The sequence below is a fragment of the Brienomyrus brachyistius genome, chromosome 18, assembly GCF_023856365.1.
Source record: "Brienomyrus brachyistius isolate T26 chromosome 18, BBRACH_0.4, whole genome shotgun sequence".
Classification (NCBI taxonomy): domain Eukaryota; kingdom Metazoa; phylum Chordata; class Actinopteri; order Osteoglossiformes; family Mormyridae; genus Brienomyrus; species Brienomyrus brachyistius.
The window spans coordinates 11,347,992-11,370,530 of record NC_064550.1 but is presented as its reverse complement, the minus strand read 5'-3'; the positions used below and the strand labels follow the sequence as shown (position 1 = coordinate 11,370,530).

General features: G+C 42.5%; 4 protein-coding genes across 5 annotated transcripts in view; 1 reads left to right on the top strand and 3 right to left on the bottom strand.

Moving 5' to 3' along the window:
* The first annotated feature begins 202 nt into the window (after positions 1 to 202).
* LOC125712773 (uncharacterized) lies at positions 203 to 1,113 on the top strand. The gene is made up of 3 exons (XM_048983205.1): positions 203 to 466; positions 573 to 683; positions 770 to 1,113. The coding sequence occupies exons 1-3, from the start codon at positions 242 to 244 to the stop codon at positions 1,088 to 1,090; spliced, it is 657 nt and encodes a 218-aa protein (XP_048839162.1). The 5' UTR covers positions 203 to 241; the 3' UTR covers positions 1,091 to 1,113.
* Positions 1,114 to 6,679: 5,566 nt separating this feature from the next.
* Positions 6,680 to 10,192, bottom strand: LOC125712767 (venom peptide isomerase heavy chain-like). Of its 2 annotated transcripts, XM_048983193.1 has the most exons (6): positions 10,172 to 10,192; positions 8,432 to 8,524; positions 8,100 to 8,271; positions 7,695 to 7,954; positions 7,326 to 7,459; positions 6,680 to 7,031 (listed from the first exon to the last, which is right to left on the bottom strand). In XM_048983193.1, the coding sequence occupies exons 2-6, from the start codon at positions 8,481 to 8,483 to the stop codon at positions 6,828 to 6,830; spliced, it is 822 nt and encodes a 273-aa protein (XP_048839150.1). In that variant the 5' UTR covers positions 8,484 to 8,524; positions 10,172 to 10,192; the 3' UTR covers positions 6,680 to 6,827. The 2 variants fall into 2 exon arrangements, with proteins under 2 accessions (XP_048839150.1, XP_048839149.1); XM_048983192.1 differs by lacking the exon at positions 10,172 to 10,192 and having other exon boundaries at positions 8,432 to 8,581.
* Positions 10,193 to 13,894: 3,702 nt separating this feature from the next.
* Positions 13,895 to 16,024, bottom strand: LOC125713203 (venom peptide isomerase heavy chain-like). Its single transcript, XM_048984163.1, has 5 exons — positions 15,875 to 16,024; positions 15,507 to 15,678; positions 15,102 to 15,361; positions 14,731 to 14,864; positions 13,895 to 14,146 (listed from the first exon to the last, which is right to left on the bottom strand). The coding sequence occupies exons 1-5, from the start codon at positions 15,924 to 15,926 to the stop codon at positions 13,943 to 13,945; spliced, it is 822 nt and encodes a 273-aa protein (XP_048840120.1). The 5' UTR covers positions 15,927 to 16,024; the 3' UTR covers positions 13,895 to 13,942.
* A 5,724-nt stretch (positions 16,025 to 21,748) lies between these two features.
* LOC125712768 (venom peptide isomerase heavy chain-like) overlaps positions 21,749 to 22,539 on the bottom strand; it is a 19,125-nt gene continuing 18,334 nt past the window's right edge. The window contains exon 6 of the mRNA XM_048983196.1: positions 21,749 to 22,109. Coding sequence (XP_048839153.1) covers positions 21,906 to 22,109 — 204 coding nt within the window. The 3' untranslated portion in view covers positions 21,749 to 21,905. The remainder of the gene's footprint in view (positions 22,110 to 22,539) is intronic.

Sequence of the window (22,539 nt, the reverse complement as noted above, 5' to 3'; positions counted from 1 at the left end):
AAACTTTTGCATCATCACAGCAAACACTTGTGTTTTGTCATGGGTATTATATTACTGTATGTGCATTTTTCAAATACAGCTAGAGATATGCAGCATAGAATTCTAAAGATTCTATGATGATGTCACAACTCCATGGTAACCTGCCAGCCTGTTTAAATTTGAATCTCGTGAAGTTACAACCTCAGTGTTCTTTTGGGCGGCTTGGCAAGTGGTTGTGTTTTGCACTTCTCGGCGTTTCAAAATGGAGATCACTGAAATTAAACCAATGAAGATTAAAATTAAAATTAGCCTTAAAATTAAAATAACAATTCGGAATTTTGAGCCAATAGTAAAGACTGATAAGACACAGGAAGAATGTTACACGGGGAAGGAGGAGGAGGTGCCTGTGGCGAGAGAGAGAGTGGAACAGGAAATAAAAGAAAAGGCAAAATCCCACTCTACTGTGAGGGTGTCTGATAAGACAAAGGTAATGTTCTGTATTAAAGAGGGTACTGAGTATTAAAACACACAAAAACACCAGCATCTGTATATGAAACAGGTTATTTCTATCAACTTGCCTTGTCTTAAACCAGGCTGACTGCAAAGAAAAACATGAAGATTTTCATTGGCAACCCCAAAATAGACCATTGGGGAATACTGGCACACAAAGGCCTCAGCTAAGGGGCGGCAGGGACATGCCAAAGGTAATGTTCTGCATTAAATGGGACACTGAATTGTCTTTTAACACCTGCATCTGTGTATGAAATGGACTTGCCTTTTCTTAAAACAGGGAGACAAGAATTTTCCCACTTTACGTTCTGATCAGCTACCCCAGAATGGAGAGAGAGGGAACTCTGCTATCCGAAGGCCTCTGCTGAAGGACGGGAGAGACAGGCCACCCCCGCACAAGGAGGCGGAAGGCATGAGGAAGAGGCCCCAGCTAGCCTTCCTTGGGAAGATGCGCAATGAAGCATCTCAGCTGAACAGTTGCCACCCTCTCCGTTCAGAGAAAGGCCAAAGGCGCCCAGTCAGTGAGGAAGAGCTGATGTCGAGGGTGTATGGGCTGATGGGCTGGGGTCGGGGACGCAGGATTAACAATGGAATGATTTAAGTCTTCCTGTGTTTACTAGAATAAAGAAGTATTTAATATTTAAAGATCAGTGTCCTGGTAATCTTTCATTGTTGTATCTGTCTTGGGTTGAAACTTTTGCATCATCACAGCAAACACTTGTGTTTTGTCATGGGTATTATATTAAAGACACAAAAGCAACCAAGATTAACCTATTTGCTAAAAATATAAAAATGAGCTGAAAATGTAATGTTGCATTCATTGTAATGGTGAGCAGCAATAGGAAAGAGAAGTAACACCTCTCGAAAGAAGCCTTAAAACAACTTATTGAGGAGGTGGTCAAAAATATGCAGTACTGTGCAAAAGTCTTAGGCAGGCAAAGAAAATGATGTTTAGATTATCCTCGTGTTGTTGTATAACTATGATATTATGCCTTTCAAAGCGTGTCAGCTTAGCCATTTCAGAACCTCTGCTAAATTCATTGTAGTGTTTGCAGCGACTGTCCAGTACAGCCATGTATTGTTTGACTTGGCCACTAGCACACCTCATACAGCTAGTCAATCTGTCACTGACTTTTTAAACCAGTATATTTAATTTAACTAGATATCAGTAACTTTAGAAAACAGAAGAAATTATTGCTGGTTTTTATTGTGTTACTCTTAATTTGCACATGTTCTAATGTTACATTGTGTTTTTTGTTCTAAGCCAAAGTACACTTGCTACCCAAGATAAACAGCGGACAGTGATATTAAGGGTGAATCAGTGTACAATGTTTTCTGTTAATCCATCCATCCATCCATTTTCCAAACCGCTTATCCTACTGGGTCGCGGGGAGCACAGCAACATTCAGGGGGAAATCTTACGGCTCCCAAGGACTTGTGTAGGCACCAGAATCACATCTTTCACATGCCCAGAGTACCCTCTACAGCAGTGTATCTTCTTTGGTGTGTGAAGTTATCCCTCTCCTCAGCCACGGTTTGGGGATTCAACACTGGAATCAGCAGGTATTTGCTAAGCGGATACCTGCTGTCTTCCCATAACCAGCCACCAGCAAATGCAAAATCCTTTGCCATCTGACACGCCAAAGCTGCACCAGATATAAGCGTCATATGTCCTCCCAGGCCACTTCGTAACAATGCCTGTAAAATGTTTGATGGTTATATATCACCTGGACATTTAGGCCTAGTGCCAAGAACCTTTATTAACAGGTGGAATTCAAGGGACTCAATGAATAGGGTTGAGGGCTCCATCCACTGCCCCTACAAGGCCAGCTATACCTGCAATGGTGCAAAAACCACTTTTAGTGTCCTACAAGACATCTCCCCCCCTTCCCTTGCTGGACATTGTACGTAGTTGTGCGCACAGTGCAAGAGAAATGTGATCAATGCACAGATGCAGGACACGGCAGCCTTGCTGAGGCCATGTGCATCTGAAGGTCTGCAGGAATCCACCGGTGGCGTAGGAGCAGAGAGCTGCCAGAAGCTGCAGGCTGCATGGAGGGCAAAATTGTAAATGTTTCTTCCTTTTTTTCAATTACTCCAGCACCAGACCAAGGAGGCTCATGATTTCACCCTAGGCCATCCTGTACGTCTTTGTGAATTGATCATTAATGGTCAAAGGGGTTCATCGCCACTCGCAAAGGCAACCTGGCTTCCTGGACAGCGCTGTCTAAAATGCTGCCCTCCCCTGACTTGCACAATTCTCTGCCATTGCTGATTCACCTCCCCAATATCAAGTTCGATTGGTTAGCTCATCATGCAGCTTACCTGGGTTGCTCAGAATTTATGAATTAGATTTGGAATTGACTTGGCCAGACCCTGTAGGATGCTGAATTGGAATGGCAGCAAGAAGAATTTAATTCATTGCAATTCAAAGTGCTGTCCAGCCTCAGCAAAAATAAAAAGAAGCAAATGGAATTTGATCTTCTGTCATGTCCGTGCCGATGAGAAAGAATCCTGCAAAATAAGTCTTAAGCTGCGCCAGCTGACTGCTTTGGTCCCTTAACTGCGTAGATATGTGGCTAAACAACCACGTACTGAAAATGCCCTTTATATCCACTAGGTGGAAGCATTGTACCATACGAAAGAAATATTTAATATTTAAAGATCAGTGTCCTGGTAATCTGTCATTGTTGTATCTTTTACTTTTGCATCCTTAAGTTAAATATATAGCACTCTCGTTAATAATAATTATATTTGCAGCTGCTAACATTTTTTGGGTTGTGTTGCACTAGGCTTGCGTGATATGACCATATTATTGACTATCTGTCTGTGACTGGCAATTATTGCTTTTGTAGGGGAAGCAGGTTACAAATTGGGTGGTAAGGGCTTCATCTGGTCAGCCACAGGATTTGGACCATCCATCCATACATTGTCCAAACCGCTTATCCTACTGGGTCGCGGGGGGTCCGGAGCCTATCCCGGAAGCAATGGGCACGAGGCAAGGAACAACCCAGGATGGGGGGCCAGCCCATCGCAGGGCATACTCACACATGCACTCCTATGGGCAATTTAGTAACTCCAATTAGCCTCAGCATGTTTTTGGACTGTGGGGGGAAACCGGAGTACCCGGAGGAAACCCCACGACGACATGGGGAGAACATGCAAACTCCACACACATGTGACCCAGGCGGAGACTCGAACCCGGGTCCCAGAGGTGTGAGGCAATACTGCACCACTGGTATTTATGTTAGTCAAATTGTTTCAAGGTGTGAGTTCAGTTCGCGTATGAACAATACTGACTGCAGAGGAATTAATTAGCCACCGCGAGTTCATTCGCGCGCACTGAGCTCGTGCAGGTGACGGTTTGAGTTGCCCCCATATACGCGAATTTCCGAGTGTAGAAAAACATCCAACGCTGCGAAAGTGGAGGATTGAGACCACAGCCATCACATTCGGATGAGGACATCGTAGAATGAAGTTGTATTGCGACGTGGTCTTAGGTAACTTTTATTTATTTTTTTATTGAGTTTAAAGCGCTTGGGAGAATGAAGCGGCCAGCGTTTTTTGATTTAAAGGCCTTAACGCACGCTAGCCTCGACTCGGGCCTACAACGGGGTGGGGAAATTCAGACTTTAGTTAAAATATAGTGTGTGGATCCACTGAAGTTACATAACTCTTAATAGTTTGGGTTTAATTTTATTTTATAAATACAGTGGGACTGATTTTGGCTTAATATTGTAAATAAACCTGTCTACTGAGTACATATTGTAACCTGCCTTTTATCTTAAATTGTTTTGGGTGTTACTTCCGGTCGAGTTTTTTTATTTTATTTTATTTTATTACAAAGAGTAAATGTATCATTTGTGTTTAAGTAAAGAGAAACCATTTCTTTTGTAATTTTGGTATTTCATTTATACTTGTGGATTCATGGTGGGGTAAATTGAAGTCCAGTGTGCTATATTAAGCCATTTGTGTTGGTAAATTGTGATATATGTGCGAGATTGTCTCCATGTCAAATCACCAATCTCGTTATCATGTATCTCATATCAGTGTGTTGAGAGATGCGTTGATGTGGAACCCAGGGCATCCCCTCTTATAGTTAGATTTACTCACACCTAAGAGGAAAGGGAGTGCTACATATCTTATTTATTTTTGGTACATTGCTTAATTTTGGTACAATAATTATTTGATTTAAACCTATTTGATCACCAGTTGCGGCCTGTTGATGTACAATAAGTGTGAAAAGTTTTAACACATCTATTGTGCTTTATCATTCAACTATTATATACATAGTAAGGATCATATCTGCAATGAGATAATAAATTTGATGTCTTGTCTCATATTGTCCCACAGTGATTAAGTGTGGATCTGTGTACAATGTTTTCTATTAATGTATTGTTTTATTTATATTGGCTTATTTTAAGGAGTATTAAAAAAGGAATACTTCATTCCTTTTTCATTCATTATTTAATTGTTGTATCTGTCTTGGGTTGAAACTTTTGCATCATCACAGCAAACACATCAGCGCCGGCGCCCTCCTTCCCAGGCATAGGGAAATTGGCTGGCAAGTCGGCGTCTCCCAAGAATTTGGCGGGGCAGCCGCCTATGTCTTCTATATGATCGGCCGGCCTGAGTTTATTTAATTTATTTAAATTTAAGAATAATGTAAACATAACTCTAATCGCAGCATCATTTGATTCAAATGAGGAATTTAGTAATTAACACAATCTTAATTAAAGTTATATGTTTACAAGGATCTTTCTAGTATTATTTTTAGCGGAACTAATGTTGCGTTTGGGTTGCGGTCTGGTCAGTTTTTGTTGTGCTGCATTTTTATGCGGCTGAGAAAACCGTTTTAAGTTATAGTGTAAATATTCATGGAGATTGGAGTTATTGTATAAGCTCTAGTCATAAGTCTTCTTTCTTTAACTCCTCTTGAATTAACGCGGCCAATGAGGTACGAGATTTTATGTCCATCTTGCAATTTGCAAGTTAATGGCGTTTGCGAGCTGTATTTATTATATTTGTGTTTGGTTATTTTTCAGGAAAATGCCTGTGTTTTTACTGATTTCATTTTATGATTTAGGTGCTTTATTTTATATAGTTCTCACGGCATTCTCGACCGGATGGATATGTGAATAAAAGCCCGTGATCAGAGATGAACTTGTCTTCGTGTTTGTTATTGAGGGGAGTTACAAGGGGTCGACGTGGAGAGGGGAGGGGGCTTAAAAAACACCTTACTGAATAAACGACAGAAAACGCTATTGGTACCACAGTGGATTTCGGACCTGTCAGTATATTTGCCTAATAGTTTATCTGCAGCCAGATTTTATTGTGGACTAGACGCGACATGGTTTGAACCAGAAATATTAATTGCACTCAATTTTTATTCATCAATAAAGCTGTTAACAGCTATCCAAGTGAACGACGATGATGTCCTATTTGGTCAGGGTTCTTTTGAACTGTGTTTTTCAGTGAATCCCGTTTCAAATGTAAATGAATTAAACGTTCTGTACATCCACGCATTGCACAGGTTGAAGTCTTGTATTATCCTTGACAAATTATCATATGAAAACAAAGCAGTAGTTTTTAATTCACTTAAATGGGCCCCTCCGTGTACCGTAATCCGTTGTTTTATGCTGTGTGCCTGCCCGCCGCATTCATTGAAAGTATTATTAATGCAATGCTGCTCATTTATATATTATGAATGCATCATGAAGGGGCACTGAATGTTCTACAAATTCAAAATGAGCCTTTTGATGGTGTAGTGAATGTAAAGCGTAAGCTATTTTTTAAATGATCATCTCTAGACTGTCCATAAGGAACTTGGTTCCATTTTTGACTATTGTTCAACCCAACACTATAAGCAGGAATATGATCAAAATATGGCTAAAGTGTGTTTAGGCCCATAGAATTTTTTTAAAGGATCAATTACATTAATTAATTAATTAAGGTGCATGTGATAATGTGTTGGTGCAAACCCTGGTATATTTCATGATGAACAGCCAAAAAAGTCTTATAAATACACTGTTGTGTGCTTGGGCCATCAGCCACAGGAAATAAATTGGAAGCTTGTTAGTTAAAACTGGATTGTAACTGAAATTGTCAATGTGAATTACAGGAAGCACCAAGGTTCAGCTTACAGGAGTAGAGACCCAGAATCTGCATCAGGGGTTCGAGGTGACTTGCTATGCTCATATTTATTGCTTATGCATACAAGGGCAGCATTACACAAACTCAAAGTAAACAAAGTAATAGGGAAACAGCAGGGGGAGCAAAGACAGATGGAGAGCATGAGATGTGATGATAACCGGAAGAACGGCAATGCAGTTAACTTTCTAGGCCGTTCTATACTTCCTGATTCCCTTCCTAAAGCCGTTGATGGTTTTGCTGATGAAGTCCCTGTAGCTGGAGACACGGGTGTAGACCCCCGGATATGCCGCTTGGCCACACCCCCTTCCGTAGCTGACGATTCCAGCCAATTTCCAGTTTTCCTCATTTCCATCTTTAGAGATGCAAATGAGAGGACCTCCTGAGTCTCCCTGTGTGCAGATGTTCGGAGAAACACACAAGAAGATCAAAGGGTCAATTCTGTCGACACTTTTGTTCCTTTGAAACATTGTCACTGGCTGTTTTGACTGAGCTGTGAGATGGTTCTCCATCAGCATTCATGCTGTCTACATGAAACGGATACATCTCAAAATACTGAAAATGTATAATTATTAAAAGTTAGACTTGTAACTTTAATGTATGTTATTAAATTATGTGTGTAATGTAGGTCTGTCTTTTGAATGCAATAATTTCACTACAACTAATAGATCAACAAGAGGACTAACCTTGCAGGAATCTTTGCCGGACTCGCCAGCACAAATCATCTCAGGTTTGAGCTCTTCGTAGCTTTTCTTGCAGGCATCGTTGGGAACAATTGGGACAGCAACTTCCTGCAGGGTCCTTGGTATCGGCAAAAGTTCTGCGGAAATCGATGGAGTGCGGATGCCCAATTAATTATTAAGTTAACTAAACCACTTAAATCAGTTACTAGTCACAGTTATGCAGGTTATAGACATAACTGAGCTGTCTGCGTCATTGGGCAAACAAGTCTGATAAATGCAAATGTTAAAAGTGAAGAGATTCAGTTATATGCTAGACATTTTATACTGTAAATGTTAGGTAGCTGAAGATTGCAGTCAAAAAGGCAAACTGACCGTTTTCTGTAATTCGACCCCAGCCGGCCACACGGCAGGGACCTTCATAGTTATCTTTGGAATCTCCCAAGTAGGGATATGGCCCTACGCCTAAGACTCTGACCGGTCTGTCCAGCTGCACCAGTGCAATGTCAAAGCCGTGTCTGAAATGTGTGTATTTCGGGTGGATGACACTTATGACGATCTTGAACTTTTTTTCCGCTGTAACATCTTCGGTCAGGCGGTGCACACCCAGCCGAACAGAGTATCGTGACATTTCCCTGAAAAGCAGAGGGGCGTCATTAACCGGTGTGGCTCCCTTTACCAGTACTGACTCGTACTGTCAAATACTCGATAACATGCGTTATCACGTGGATGTACATATAAACGTATGTGCATAAGCACTGCCCTGCCTGTTCTACCTACATTTCAATGCAATGAGCAGCCGTCAGCACCCATTTGTCAGCCACTAAGGTCCCACCGCAGAAAATCGTCGTTGGATTGTCATCCAGCACTATGGCAGCAATCCACCACCAGTCACCCTTCTTAGCAGGTTTACCCCCAACAATGGAGGAGCGGCTCTGGGGGTAACTGAACACTGTGAGAGAGACAGAGAGAGAGAGAGAGACAGAGAGCAACAAGCAGATGAAATGAACAAGAAAAGACACTTAAAGAGGGAGGAATGGTCACATGAACCTGCTCACATTAAATACTCACTAAATGACAGAGGAATGGAAAGCGGACCACTGCCCTCTTACCTACAGTAGCATCCAGCAGCAGGATCGCAGACAGTAACAGCAAACCTGCCATGTTCACCCTCTCACTCAGTCTCTAAACACAGGTGACTCTGCCTAACAAACAGTGTGAGAGACGGAGTATTAGTCACAATCACACCGACTGTCATCCACAGTCCTTGACCAAGAGCACATGGGCCTTCTTATATACCCACAGAGACACACCCAGCACCATGCTGCATGAGGACATTTCATGCTGTGGTTTGTCTGAGATCAGGGTATTTAATCAGTTTCCGACACCTCAGAATTTCCACAGTTCATCTATATACATCATATCACCTGAAGAACATATAAAATTATTATTTCTAAGCTTTCTACTTCTACATATATAATTATATTTTTCTCTGTGCTCCTTTACAGCTCCATTGCTAAGTACCACGTTTAATACATAAAATGTAATCATTTGACTTGGAGAGTGAAGATCATCATACATTTTTATTAATGGTTACATTAGCTCTACACTGTTTGACACAGAAGACATGGCTATACCTGTCCCTTATTGCTAAATTTTATTTTTTTCATTTTCTTTGTCTATTATGTGATGTTTTTCTAAACCATAGTTTTATTGTCTGAAGCTCCTATTGTATTCCTTTTGTATTGATTTACTGCCAGCTTGATCTCTTTACTTATTGTGTAGTGCATTGAATATGAGAGATGCATGTTACAAATCAATACATTATTAGTATTATTATTGTTATTATTATTATTATTATTATTGCCTGTCTCCAGTAGATATTATTTACAAATTGCTATATAAATATGTCATACAAAATATTTTACAATTTACATATGAAACATAAAATGTGTCACATTGGCATCTTCATTAGTGTATTAACACTTTTAATTAGATTTCATCCTGATATTTCTTGGCTAATGCATATAAGCTGTTGCATAATGGTAAAATCTCATGGGCTTGTTTCAACAGAGTGGTTTTTGTTGTTTCCTATTTCATAACCAAAGATAAACGCAAAAAAACTCTTTACGAAAAATTGCTTTACAAATTTTGAATAAATTCAATGTCTTCAAAACAGTGGTATCCCCAAGTAAAGCAAGTGCCAGGGACAAGAGGCAAAACATAATTTTAATTTTTCATAATGTAATAGACCATATAACTAAGATTAAGGGGCACCCAATTGAGCCCGAGGGGAAATTCTGGTGCAGACTGCAGCAAGACCAAAGTGCACAGGTGGCCTTCATATAGAGTCAAAGAGACAAGGTGCATAGACAGATCACAGAGTGCAAACAGAATTAACGAGTTCACCATTCACTAATAAAATATCCTGAAATAAAACAGAATATTGTGATTCTATCCATTTTGTATGCCAGTTTATCCTATTCAGGGTCATAGGGGGTCCAGAGTCTATGGTTACAGGGCAGTGAACAACCTAGGAAGGGGTACCAACCCAGTGTAGGGCACACACACATACACACACACACACATACACATACACACACATACACACATACACACACACATACACACACACACACACATACACATACACACACATACACACACACATACACACACACACACATACACACTTGTGGACAATTTGGTAACTCAAAGTCATCTTTTTGGATGGTGGGAGGTAGTACTGTGGGCATCAAGCTGCATGGTCCTGAGTTTGTTCGCAAATCAGAGAGACTGGATGATGTTAAAGCCACTGGACAAGTCAAAGAACACGATTCTGACTGCGGTACCGGCTTTGTCTAGGCGGCAGTAGACTCTGTAAAGGATGCGGATCAGCGCATCATCCACCCCTGTGTGTGCCGGCAAACTGCAGGAGATCCTGATGGTTTGTTAGGGTTAGGGTGATGACTTCCAGTGCTGGGGTTAGGGTTAGGGTGATGACTTCCAGTGCTGGGGTTAGGGTTAGGGTGATGACTTCCAGTGCTGGGGTTAGGGTTAGGGTGATGACTTCCAGTGCTGGGGTTAGGGTTAGGGTGATGACTTCCAGTGCTGGGGTTAGGGTTAGGGTGATGACTTCCAGTGCTGGGGCAGACAATGTGTGTGGCCCCCGTTCCACAGAAAAGACATTCCAGCTATCAACTGCTGTAACAGGAATTGATCTGGGGTTGTAATTTTGTTGCCAATCAGGTTTTCATGAAGATTAGTGAAGTTTTCTTGGTTATCACTGACCAGTCACCTCCTTTAATTGGTCCTTAAAGCAGGGCCAGATGATATTTCATTAGGATTAATAATTAAGAATATCACTGACAATGGTTTCAATGCTGTAACACTGATAGTATTTAGAAAATTCAGTTTTTATCATCCTGATGGAGAGATTCCATTCGGCCTGATTCTGTTATATGTTCCTTTCTGAAAGCCCCCGATGGCTGTAACATAACCTCAGTCCTGACAAAATGACAGGATGAATAGGGGGTGGCGTTTGGCTCAGAAGGTTCGGCCTCTGTGTCTGCGATCAGAATGTGCGCATGGGTTAGGGTTAGGGTGTGTATTTGTTAATAAACCTGGATTTCATTAATTGTTAAGTCTTATTAGTCTCAGCAGAAATTTCTGTCAAAATAGCATGAAAATAAGTCCTTTACTTAAAAAAAAATCACACAAAAGACCGCTTTAATTCTGGTATATCAGCAGAAAGATTTGAACAGTTAAAATTTGAATGTGTTTTTAAAGCTAAACTTCACCAAAGTCCTGTTAAACCCAGATGAAAAACTGATTAAATCTAGCATGTTTACAGTCAGAGTTTTGCAATTATTTCCAGTTAGTAGTAATCAGCTTTGTCCACAATGACTCAACTTAATTTCAGTTTTAACGTAAAATGTACGAATGGCTGAGAGAAAGACGATTCTAATAAGTGTCCCCTTGGCACGATGCTATTTGTTTATCTTATTGTGCACAGATGGTATATATATATATAAGTAAAATATGAAAAAAACCGATATTGACACAAATGGACTTGGTTTTCTGGCCAAATGCTTTTTAGCTGGTCAGACTTAGCAGTCAAACCAATCGTTTTAATATTGTTGCCAAGGTGACTGATCATGGTAATGCTTCAAAAGATAGTTATAAATTAGTGACCCTTATCAAGTCAAAATTGACCAGATAAAAGGCTGAATAATGAGAGGAGGGACATGATGTTCTTTGCCAAAGTAGGAAGACTTAGACACTGAGAGACTGCTTAAGGGCTAAGAGACTAGGACATGCATTCAGAGCAGCAGGCTGAGGGACTGGGAGACGGATTGAGAACAGAAAGCTGAGGGACTGGGAGACACATTCAGCACAGCAAGCTGAGGGACTGGGAGACACATTCAGCACAGCAAGCTGAGGAACTGGGAGTCAGATTCAGAACAGCAAGCTAAAGGACTGGGAGACACATTCAGAGCAGCAGGCTGAGGGACTGGGAGACGGATTGAGAACAGAAAGCTGAGGGACTGGGAGACACATTCAGCACAGCAAGCTGAGGGACTGGGAGACACATTCAGCACAGCAAGCTGAGGAACTGGGAGTCAGATTCAGAACAGCAAGCTAAAGGACTGGGAGACACATTCAGAGCAGCAGGCTGAGGGACTGCGAGACGCATTCCGAGCAGCAAACTCATGTACGTGTCATTCTATGGAAGCCAGGCAATATTACACCTTGCAACATAATAAAAACGCAGCAGCTTGGATTGTCACGAAGAGCAGGAAGTCTGAATATATGACCCCTGCTCTTAGTTCCCTGCACTGGCTTCCTGTTAGGTTCAGGACTGACTTCAAAGTTCCCCTACTTACATATAAGGCACTTTAAGCTGTAGCACCTGCCAACCTAACAGACTTAGTTCAAGTTTACAAGCCGCATTGTCCACTCAGACCACAGAACACAGGTTTTCATCCATCCATCCATTTTCCAAACCGCTTATCCTACTGGGTCGCGGGGGGTCCGGAGCCTATCCCGGAAGCAATGGGCATGAGGCAGGGAACAACCCAGGATGGGGGGCCAGCCCATCGCAGGGCACACTCACACACCATTCACTCACACATGCACACCTATGGGCAATTTAGTAACTCCAATTAGCCTCAGCATGTTTTTGGACTGTGGGGGGGAATCCGGAGTACCCGGAGGAAACCCCACGACGACATGGGGAGAACATGCAAACTCCACACACATGTGACCCAGGCGGAGACTCGAACCCGGGTCCCAGAGGTGTGAGGAAACAGTGCTAACCACTGCACCACCATGCCGCCCCAGAGTAATTTATTTAATAGTTAATTTAATTGGATTAATCGTGAAACAAATGAACACGTTCATTTCTATAGTACCGTGAAACAAGAACAAAACACGTACTGCTTATATAATCAGTTATCTCCCCCCAATCAGCATTGGCCGCTGCTGAACTAACAACTCGCCCGGAAGAACAAGGCAGTGAGACTCTCTTGCATTCCTCTCCCCCAATCCCAAGGACTCACCGTCCCCCCATCCCACGCCTTCGCCGCTTCATACCCTCAGCGTGAACAGGCGGGTCTGTGACCAGCGCCCTCGTGGCTGCAGGACCGGATGGCTGTCTGTCTGTGCTGGACTACCTCCACCTCCCCACTTCCCTCACCTGTTGTAAGTTGTATCATTTTATGTTGTAAGGTGTAGCGACCATGTGCTTATGTTGCTGAGGTGTTTTTTTTCGGTTCCTACAATGTCCTCCCCACTGGAGTACAGTCTGGGGGCTGTTTTTTTATTCTCCTCCTCCCTCCTCATGTTATTCTGTTTTTTTTTCTTCTCTGTTTGCCCCTGTCTTCCCGACCTGTCTACCCCCTGCTGTGATGTTTGTGTATATGTATGGTCGGGTTGGTGGCCAGTTTTTTCGCTGGTACTTGTGACAATTGACATGGTGTATTGCAACAGCAATAAAAGGTTCTCATCATCATCGTATCTATCGCCATCTAGTGGGCGAATGAATTCACATTTGTTGACAATGAGCAATAACTAATTGAATTGCTTATGGTGTTTTCAGGCTAATGTGGATGTTATCTGGTTAATATACATAATGCTACACTAAATCCCACCGAATTTTTAAACAGCTCAATAAGCTCACAGAATTTTTAAATGGTTCAACGAGGTTTACAATCCACTCGGATTGTCCACACGGTAATGTTTGTTGAAACCTTAGTATATTTCTTGATGAAAGGCCTAAAAAGTGTGTGTTTGGGGGAATGAGCCACAGGACAGATGACAGATGATTGCTAGTCCACAGTGAATTTTAGGATGACTTAATACTGGATTAGAGCTGAAATTGTCAATGTGAATTACAGGAAGCACCAAGGTTCAGCTTACAGGAGTAGAGACCCAGAATCTGCATCTAGGGTTCGAGGTGAAATGATTACTTGCTATGCTCATATTTATTGGTTTTGCATACAAGGACAGCATTACATAAACTCAAAGTAAACAAAGTAATAGGGAAACAGCAGGGGGAGCAAAGACAGGTGGAGAGCATGAGATATGATGATAACCGGAAGAACGGCAGTGCAGTTAACTTTCTAGGCCTTTCTATACTTCCTGATTCCCTTCCTAAAGCCGTTGATGGTTTTGCTGATGAAGTCCCTGTAGCTGGAGACACGGGTGTAGACCCCCGGATATGCCGCTTGGCCACACCTCCTTCCGTAGCTGACGATTCCAGCCAATTTCCAGATTTCCTCACTTCCATCTTTAGAGATGCAAATGAGAGGACCTCCTGAGTCTCCCTGTGTACAGATGTTCGGAGAAACAGACAAGAAGATCAAAGGGTCAATTCTGTCGACACTTTTATTCCTTTGAAACATTGTCACTGGCTGTTTTGACTGAGCTCTGAGATGGTTCTCCATCAGCATTCATGCTGTCTACATGAAACGGATACATCTCAAAATACTGAAAATGTATAACTATTAAAAGTTAGACTTGTAACTTTAATGTATGTTATTACATAATGTGTGTGTGACGCCCGCTCCGTCCGCTCCTCGTGTGTGCCACGCCCCCTAATTACCCACGTGTGATTTCCTGATCCTGCCCAGTCGTGTCTTGTTTCCTGCTGCCTTGTTTCATGTATTTAAGTTCCTGATTTGTACTAACCCGTGTCTGTCATTGATGTTAGTTGGCGTCTTCTGTTCCCTGCCCCGTTACTCGTAATAAACCCCTTGTTTGCCCTGATTACGGCTTGTCTGCCCGTTTCTGCCTGCTCGCCCGCACGATCGCCGCTCTGCCCGCGAACGAGCGTGACAGTGTGTAATGTTGGTCTGTCTTTTGAATGCAATTATTTCACTACAACTAATAGATCAACAAGAGGACTAACCTGGCAGGAATCTTTGCCGGACTCGCCAGCACAAATCATCTCAGGTTTGAGCTCTTTGTAGCTTTTCTTGCAGGCATCGTTGGGAACAATTGGGACAGCAACTTCCTGCAGGGTCCTTGGTACCGGCAAAGGTTCTGCGGAAATCGATGGAGTGCAGATGCCCAATTAAATATTAAGTTAGCTAAACCACTTAAGTCAATTACTAGTCACAGTTATGCAGGTTATATAGACATAACTGAGCTGTCTGCGTCATTGGGCAAACGAGTCTGATAAATGCAAATGTTAAAAGTGAAGAGATTCAGTTATATGCTAGACATTTTACACTGTAAATGTTAGGTAGCTGAAGATTGCAGTCAAAAAGGCAAACTTACCGTTTTCTGTAATTTGACCCCAGCCGGCTACACGGCAGGGACCTTCATAGTTATCTTTGGAATCTCCCAAGTAGGGATATGGCCCTACGCCTAAGACTCTGACCGGTCTGTCCAGCTGCACCAGTGCAATGTCAAAGCCGTGTCTGAAATGTGTGTATTTTGGGTGGATGACACTTTTGACGATCTTGAACTTTTTTTCCGCTGTAACATCTTCGGTCAGGCGGTGCACACCCAGCCGAACAGAGTATTGTGATATTTCCCTGAAAAGCAGAGGGGCGTCATAAACCTGCGTGGCTCCCTTTACCAGTACTGACTCGTACTGTCAAATACTCGATAACATGCGTTATTACGTGGATGTACATATAAATGTATGTGCATAAGCACTGCCCTGCCTGTTCTACCTACGTTTTAATGCAATGAGCAGCCGTCAGCACCCATTTGTCAGCCACTAGGGTCCCACCGCAGAAAATCGTCGTTGGATCGTCATTCAGTACTAGGGCAGCAATCCACCACCAGTCACCCTTCTTAGCAGGTTTACCCCCAACAATGGAGGAGCGGCTCTGGGGGTAACTGAACACTGTGAGAGAGACACAGAGTGTCAAAGAGAGAGTGAGTGAGAGAGAGAGAGAGAGAGAGAGAGAGAGAGAGAGCAACAAGCAGACGAAATGAACAAGAAAAGACACTTAAAGAGGGAGGAATGGTCACATGAACCTGCTCACATTAAATACTCACTAAATGATGGAGGGATGGAAAGCGGACCACTGCCCTCTTACCTACAGTAGCATCCAGCAGCAGGATCGCAGACAGTAACAGCAAACCTGCCATGTTCACCCTCTCACTCAGTCTCTAAACACAGGTGACTCTGCCTAACAAACAGTGTGAGAGACGGAGTATTAGTCACAATCACACCGACTGTCATCCACAGTCCTTAACCAAGAGCACATGGGCCTTCTTATATACCCATAGAGACACACCCAGCACCATGCTGCATGAGGACATTTCATGCTGTGGTTTGTCTGAGATCAGGGTATTTAATCAGTTTCCGACACCTCAGAATTTCCACAGTTCATCTATATACATCATATCACCTGAAGAACATATAAAATTATTATTTCTAAGCTTTCTACTTCTACATATATAATTATATTTTTCTCTGTGCTCCTTTACAGCTCCATTGCTAAGTACCACGTTTAATACATAAAATGTAATCATTTGACTTGGAGAGTGAAGATCACCGTACATTTTTATTAATGGTTGCATTAGCTCTACACTGTTTGACACAGAAGACATGGCTATACCTGTCCGTTATTGCTGAATTTTATTTTTTCCATTTTCTTTGTCTATTATGTGATGTTTTTCTAAACCATAGTTTTATTGTCTGAAGCTCCTATTGTATTCCTTTTGTATTGATTTACTGCCAGCTTGATCTCTTTACTTATTGTGTAGTGCATTGAATATGAGATGCGTTACAAAACAATACATTATTATTATTATTATTGTTATTATTATTATTATTATTGCCTGTCTCCAGTAGATGTTATTTACAAATTGCTATGTAAATATGTCATACAAAATATTTTACAATTTACATATGAAACATAAAATGTGTCACATTGGCATCTTCATTAGTGTATTAACACTTTTAATTAGATTTCATCCTGATATTTCTTGGCTAATGCATATAAGCTGTTGCATAATGGTAGAATCTCATGGGCTTGTTTCAACAGAGTGGTTTTTGTTGTTTCCTGTTTCATAACCAAAGATAAACGCAAAAAAACTCTTTACGAAAAATTGCTTTACAAATTTTGAATAAATTAAATGTCTTCAAAACAGTGGTATCCCCAAGTAAAGCAAGTGCCAGGGACAAGAGGCAAAACATAATTTTAATTTTTCATAATGTAATAGACCATATAACTAAGATTAAGGGGCACCCAATTGAGCCCGAGGGGAAATTCTGGTGCAGACTGCAGCAAGACCAAAGTGCACAGGTGGCCTGCATACAGAGCCAAAGAGACAAGGTGCATAGACAGATCACAGAGTGCAAACAGAATTAACGAGTTCACCATTCACTAATAAAATATCCTGAAATAAAACAGAATATTGTGATTCTATCCATTTTGTATGCCAGTTTATCCTATTCAGGGTCATAGGGGGTCCAGAGTCTATGGTTACAGGGCAGTGAACAACCTAGGAAGTGGTACCAACCCATTGTAGGGCACACACACATACACACACACATACACACACACATACACACACATACACACACACATACACACACACACACATACACACACACACACACACACACATACACACACACACACACATACACACACACACATACACACACACATACACACACACATACACACACACATACACACACATACACACACACATACAAACACACATACACACACACACACACATACACACACACATACACACATACACACACATACACACACACATACACACACACACCTGTGGACAATTTGGTAACTCAAAGTCATCTTTTTGGATGGTGGGAGGTAGTACTGTGGGCATCAAGCTGCATGGTCCTGAGTTTGTTCGCAAATCAGAGAGACTGGATGATGTTAAAGCCACTGGACAAGTCAAAGAACACGATTCTGACTGCGGTACCGGCTTTGTCTAGGCGGCAGTAGACTCTGTAAAGGATGCGGATCAGCGCATCATCCACCCCTGTGTGTGCCGGCAAACTGCAGGAGATCCTGATGGTTTGTTAGGGTTAGGGTGATGACTTCCAGTGCTGGGGTTAGGGTTAGGGTGATGACTTCCAGTGCTGGGGTTAGGGTTAGGGTGATGACTTCCAGTGCTGGGGCAGACAATGTGTGTGGCCCCCGTTCCACAGAAAAGACATTCCAGCTATCAACTGCTGTAACAGGAATTGATCTGGGGTTGTAATTTTGTTGCCAATCAGGTTTTCATGAAGATTAGTGAAGTTTTCTTGGTTATCACTGACCAGTCACCTCCTTTAATTGGTCCTTAAAGCAGGGCCAGGTGATATTTCATTAGGATTAATAATTAAGAATATCACTGACAATGGTTTCAATGCTGTAACACTGATAGTATTTAGAAAGTTCAGTTTTTATCATCCTGATGGAGAGATTCCATTCGGCCTGATTCTGTTATATGTTCCTTTCTGAAAGCCCCCGATGGCTGTAACATAACCTCAGTCCTGACATAATGACAGGATGAATAGGGGGTGGCGTTTGGCTCAGAAGGTTCGGCCTCTGTGTCTGCGATCAGAATGTGCGCATGGGTTAGGGTTAGGGTGTGTATTTGTTAATAAATCTGGATTTCATTAATTGTTAAGTCTTATTAGTCTCAGCAGAATTTTCTGTCAAAAAAGCACGAAAATAAGTCCTTAACTTAAAAAAAAATCACACAAAAGACCGCTTTAATTCTGGTATATCAGCAGAAAGATTTGAACAGTTAAAATTTGAATGTGTTTCTAAAGCTAAACGTCACCAAAGTCCTATTAAACCCAGATGCAAAGCTGATTAAATCTAGCATGTTTACAGTCAGAGTTTTGCAATTATTTCCAGTTAGTAGTAATCAGCTTTGTCCACAATGACTCAACTTAATTTCAGTTTTAACGTAAAATGTACGAATGGCTGAGAGAAAGACGATTCTAATAAGTGTCCCCTTGGCACGATGCTATTTGTTTATCTTATTGTGCACAGATGGTGTATATATATATATATATATAAGTAAAATATGAAAAAAACCGATATTGACACAAATGGACTTGGTTTTCTGGCCAAATGCTTTTTAGCTGGTCAGACTTAGCAGTCAAACCAATCGTTTTAATATTGTTGCCAAGGTGACTGATCATGGTAATGCTTCAAAAGATAGTTATAAATTAGTGACCCTTATCAAGTCAAAATTGACCAGATAAAAGGCTGAATAATGAGAGGAGGGACATGATGTTCTTTGCCAAAGTAGGAAGACGTAGACACTGAGAGACTGCTTAAGGGCTAAGAGACTAGGACATGCATTCAGAGCAGCAGCCTGAGGGACTGGGAGACGGATTGAGAACAGAAAGCTGAGGGACTGGGAGACAGACTCAGAACAGCAGGCTGAGGAACTGGGAGACGGATTCAGAGCAGCAGCCTGAGGGACTAGGAGGTGGAATCAGAACTGCAAGCTGAGGGACTGGGAGACACATTCAGCACAGCAAGCTGAGGAACTGGGAGTCAGATTCAGAACAGCAAGCTAAAGGACTGGGAGACACATTCAGAGCAGCAGGCTGAGGGACTGCGAGACGCATTCCGAGCAGCAAACTCATGTACGTGTCATTCTATGGAAGCCAGGCAATATTACACCTTGCAACATAATAAAAACGCAGCAGCTTGGATTGTCACGAAGAGCAGGAAGTCTGAATATATGACCCCTGCTCTTAGTTCCCTGCACTGGCTTCCTGTTAGGTTCAGGACTGACTTCAAAGTTCCCCTACTTACATATAAGGCACTTTAAGCTGTAGCACCTGCCAACCTAACAGACTTAGTTCAAGTTTACAAGCCGCATTGTCCACTCAGACCACAGAACACAGGTTTTCATCCATCCATCCATTTTCCAAACCGTTTATCCTACTGGGTCGCGGGGGGTCCGGAGCCTATCCCGGAAGCAATGGGCATGAGGCAGGGAACAACCCAGGATGGGGGGCCAGCCCATCGCAGGGCACACTCACACACCATTCACTCACACATGCACACCTATGGGCAATTTAGTAACTCCAATTAGCCTCAGCATGTTTTTGGACTGTGGGGGGGAATCCGGAGTACCCGGAGGAAACCCCACGACGACATGGGGAGAACATGCAAACTCCACACACATGTGACCCAGGCGGAGACTCGAACCCGGGTCCCAGAGGTGTGAGGAAACAGTGCTAACCGCTGCACCACCATACTGCCCCCTTGTGTCAACATATGTCACCAAAGTGTGTAGTATCTCAGTGTGCGTGCACTGTGGTGTAAGTGGGGCAAAGCCTGGACGTAGACTTCTGCGTGGTCCTAAACTATGCCCTCTAGAGTTTTTATTTATTTGTTTGTTTGTTTTCAAGTATGTATATAGTATTATACAAATATGTATAAGGGGAATTAGAGTGATATGGTTCAGTTGAAAGAGTAATTTATCCATCCATCCATCCATTTTCCAAACCGCTTATCCTATTGGGTCGCGGGGGGTCCGGAGCCTATCCCGGAATCAATGGGCACGAGGCAGGGAACAACCCAGGATGGGGGGCCAGCCCATCGCAGGGCACACTCACACACCATGCTCTCACACATGCACACCTACGGGCAATTTAGCAACTCCAATTAGCCTCAGCATGTTTTTGGACTGTGGGGGGAAACCGGAGTACCCGGAGGAAACCCCACGACGACATGGGGAGAACATGCAAACTCCACACACATGTGACCCAGGCGGAGACTCAAACCCGGGTCCCAGAGGTGTGAGGCAACAGTGCTAACCACTGCACCACCATGCCGCCCCCTAGAGTAATTTATTTAAGAGTTAATTTAATTGGATTAATCGTGAAACAAATGAACATGTTCATTTCTATAGTACCGTGAAACAAGAACAAAACACGTACTGCTTATATAATCAGTTATCTCCCCCCAATCAGCATTGGCCGCTGCTGAACTAACAACTCGCCCGGGAGAACAAGGCAGTGAGACTCTCTTGCATTCCTCTCCCCCAATCCCAAGGACTCACCGTCCCCCCATCCCACGCCTTCGCCGCTTCATACCCTCAGCGTGAACAGGCGGGTCTGTGACCAGCGCCCTCGTGGCTGCAGGACCGGATGGCTGTTTGTCTGTGCTGGACTACCTCCACCTCCCCATTTCCCCCACCTGTTGCAAGTTGCATCATTTTATGTTGTAAGGTGTAGTGACCATGTGCTTATGTTGCTGAGGTGTTTTTTTTCGGTTCCTACAATGTCCTCCCCACTGTAGTACAGTCTGGGGGCTGTTTTTTTATTCTCCTCCTCCCTCCTCATGTTATTCTGTTTTTTTTTCTTCTCTGTTTGCCCCTGTATTCCCGACCTGTCTACCCCCTACTGTGATGTTTGTGTATATGTTTGTTCGGGTTGGTGGCCAGTTTTTTCGCTGGTACTTGTGACAATTGACATGGTGTATTGCAACAGCAATAAAAGGTTCTCATCATCATCGTATCTATCGCCATCTAGTGGGCGAATGAATTCACATTTGTTGACAATGAGCAATAACTAATTGAATTGCTTATGGTGTTTTCAGGCTAATGTGGATGTTATCTGGTTAATATACATAATGCTACACTAAATCCCACCGAATTTTTAAACAGCTCAATAAGCTCACAGAATTTTTAAATGGTTCAACGAGGTTTACAATCCACTCGGATTGTCCACACGGTAATGTTTGTTGAAACCTTAGTATATTTCTTGATGAAAGGCTTAAAAAGTGTGTGTTTGGGGGAATGAGCCACAGGACAGATGACAGATGATTGCTAGTCCACAGTGAATTTTAGGATGACTTAATACTGGATTAGAGCTGAAATCGTCAATGTGAATTACAGGAAGCACCAAGGTTCAGCTTACAGGAGTAGAGACCCAGAATCTGCATCTAGGGTTCGAGGTGAAATGATTACTTGCTATGCTCATATTTATTGGTTTTGCGTACAAGGGCAGCATTACATAAACTCAAAGTAAACAAAGTAATAGGGAAAATGCAGGGGGAGCAAAGACAGGTGGAGAGCATGAGATGTGATGATAACCGGAAGAACGGCAGTGCAGTTAACTTTCTAGGCCTTTCTATACTTCCTGATTCCCTTCCTAAAGCCGTTGATGGTTTTGCTGATGAAGTCCCTGTAGCTGGAGACACGGGTGTAGACCCCCGGATATGCCGCTTGGCCACACCCCCTTCCGTAGCTGACGATTCCAGCCAATTTCCAGATTTCCTCACTTCCATCTTTAGAGATGCACATGAGAGGACCTCCTGAGTCTCCCTGTGTGCAGATGTTCGGAGAAACAGACAAGAAGATCAAAGGGTCAATTCTGTCGACACTTTTATTCCTTTGAAACATTGTCACTGGCTGTTTTGACTGAGCTCTGAGATGGTTCTCCATCAGCATTCATGCTGTCTACATGAAACGGATACATCTCAAAATACTTAAAATGTATAATTATTAAAAGTTAGACTTGTAACTTTAATGTATGTTATTACATAATGTGTGTAATGTTGGTCTGTCTTTTGAATGCAATAATTTCACTACAACTAATAGATCAACAAGAGGACTAACCTGGCAGGAATCTTTGCCGGACTCGCCAGCACAAATCATCTCAGGTTTGAGCTTTTTGTAGCTTTTCTTGCAGGCATTATTGGGAACAATTGGGACAGCAACTTCCTGCAGGGTCCTTGGTACCGGCAAAAGTTCT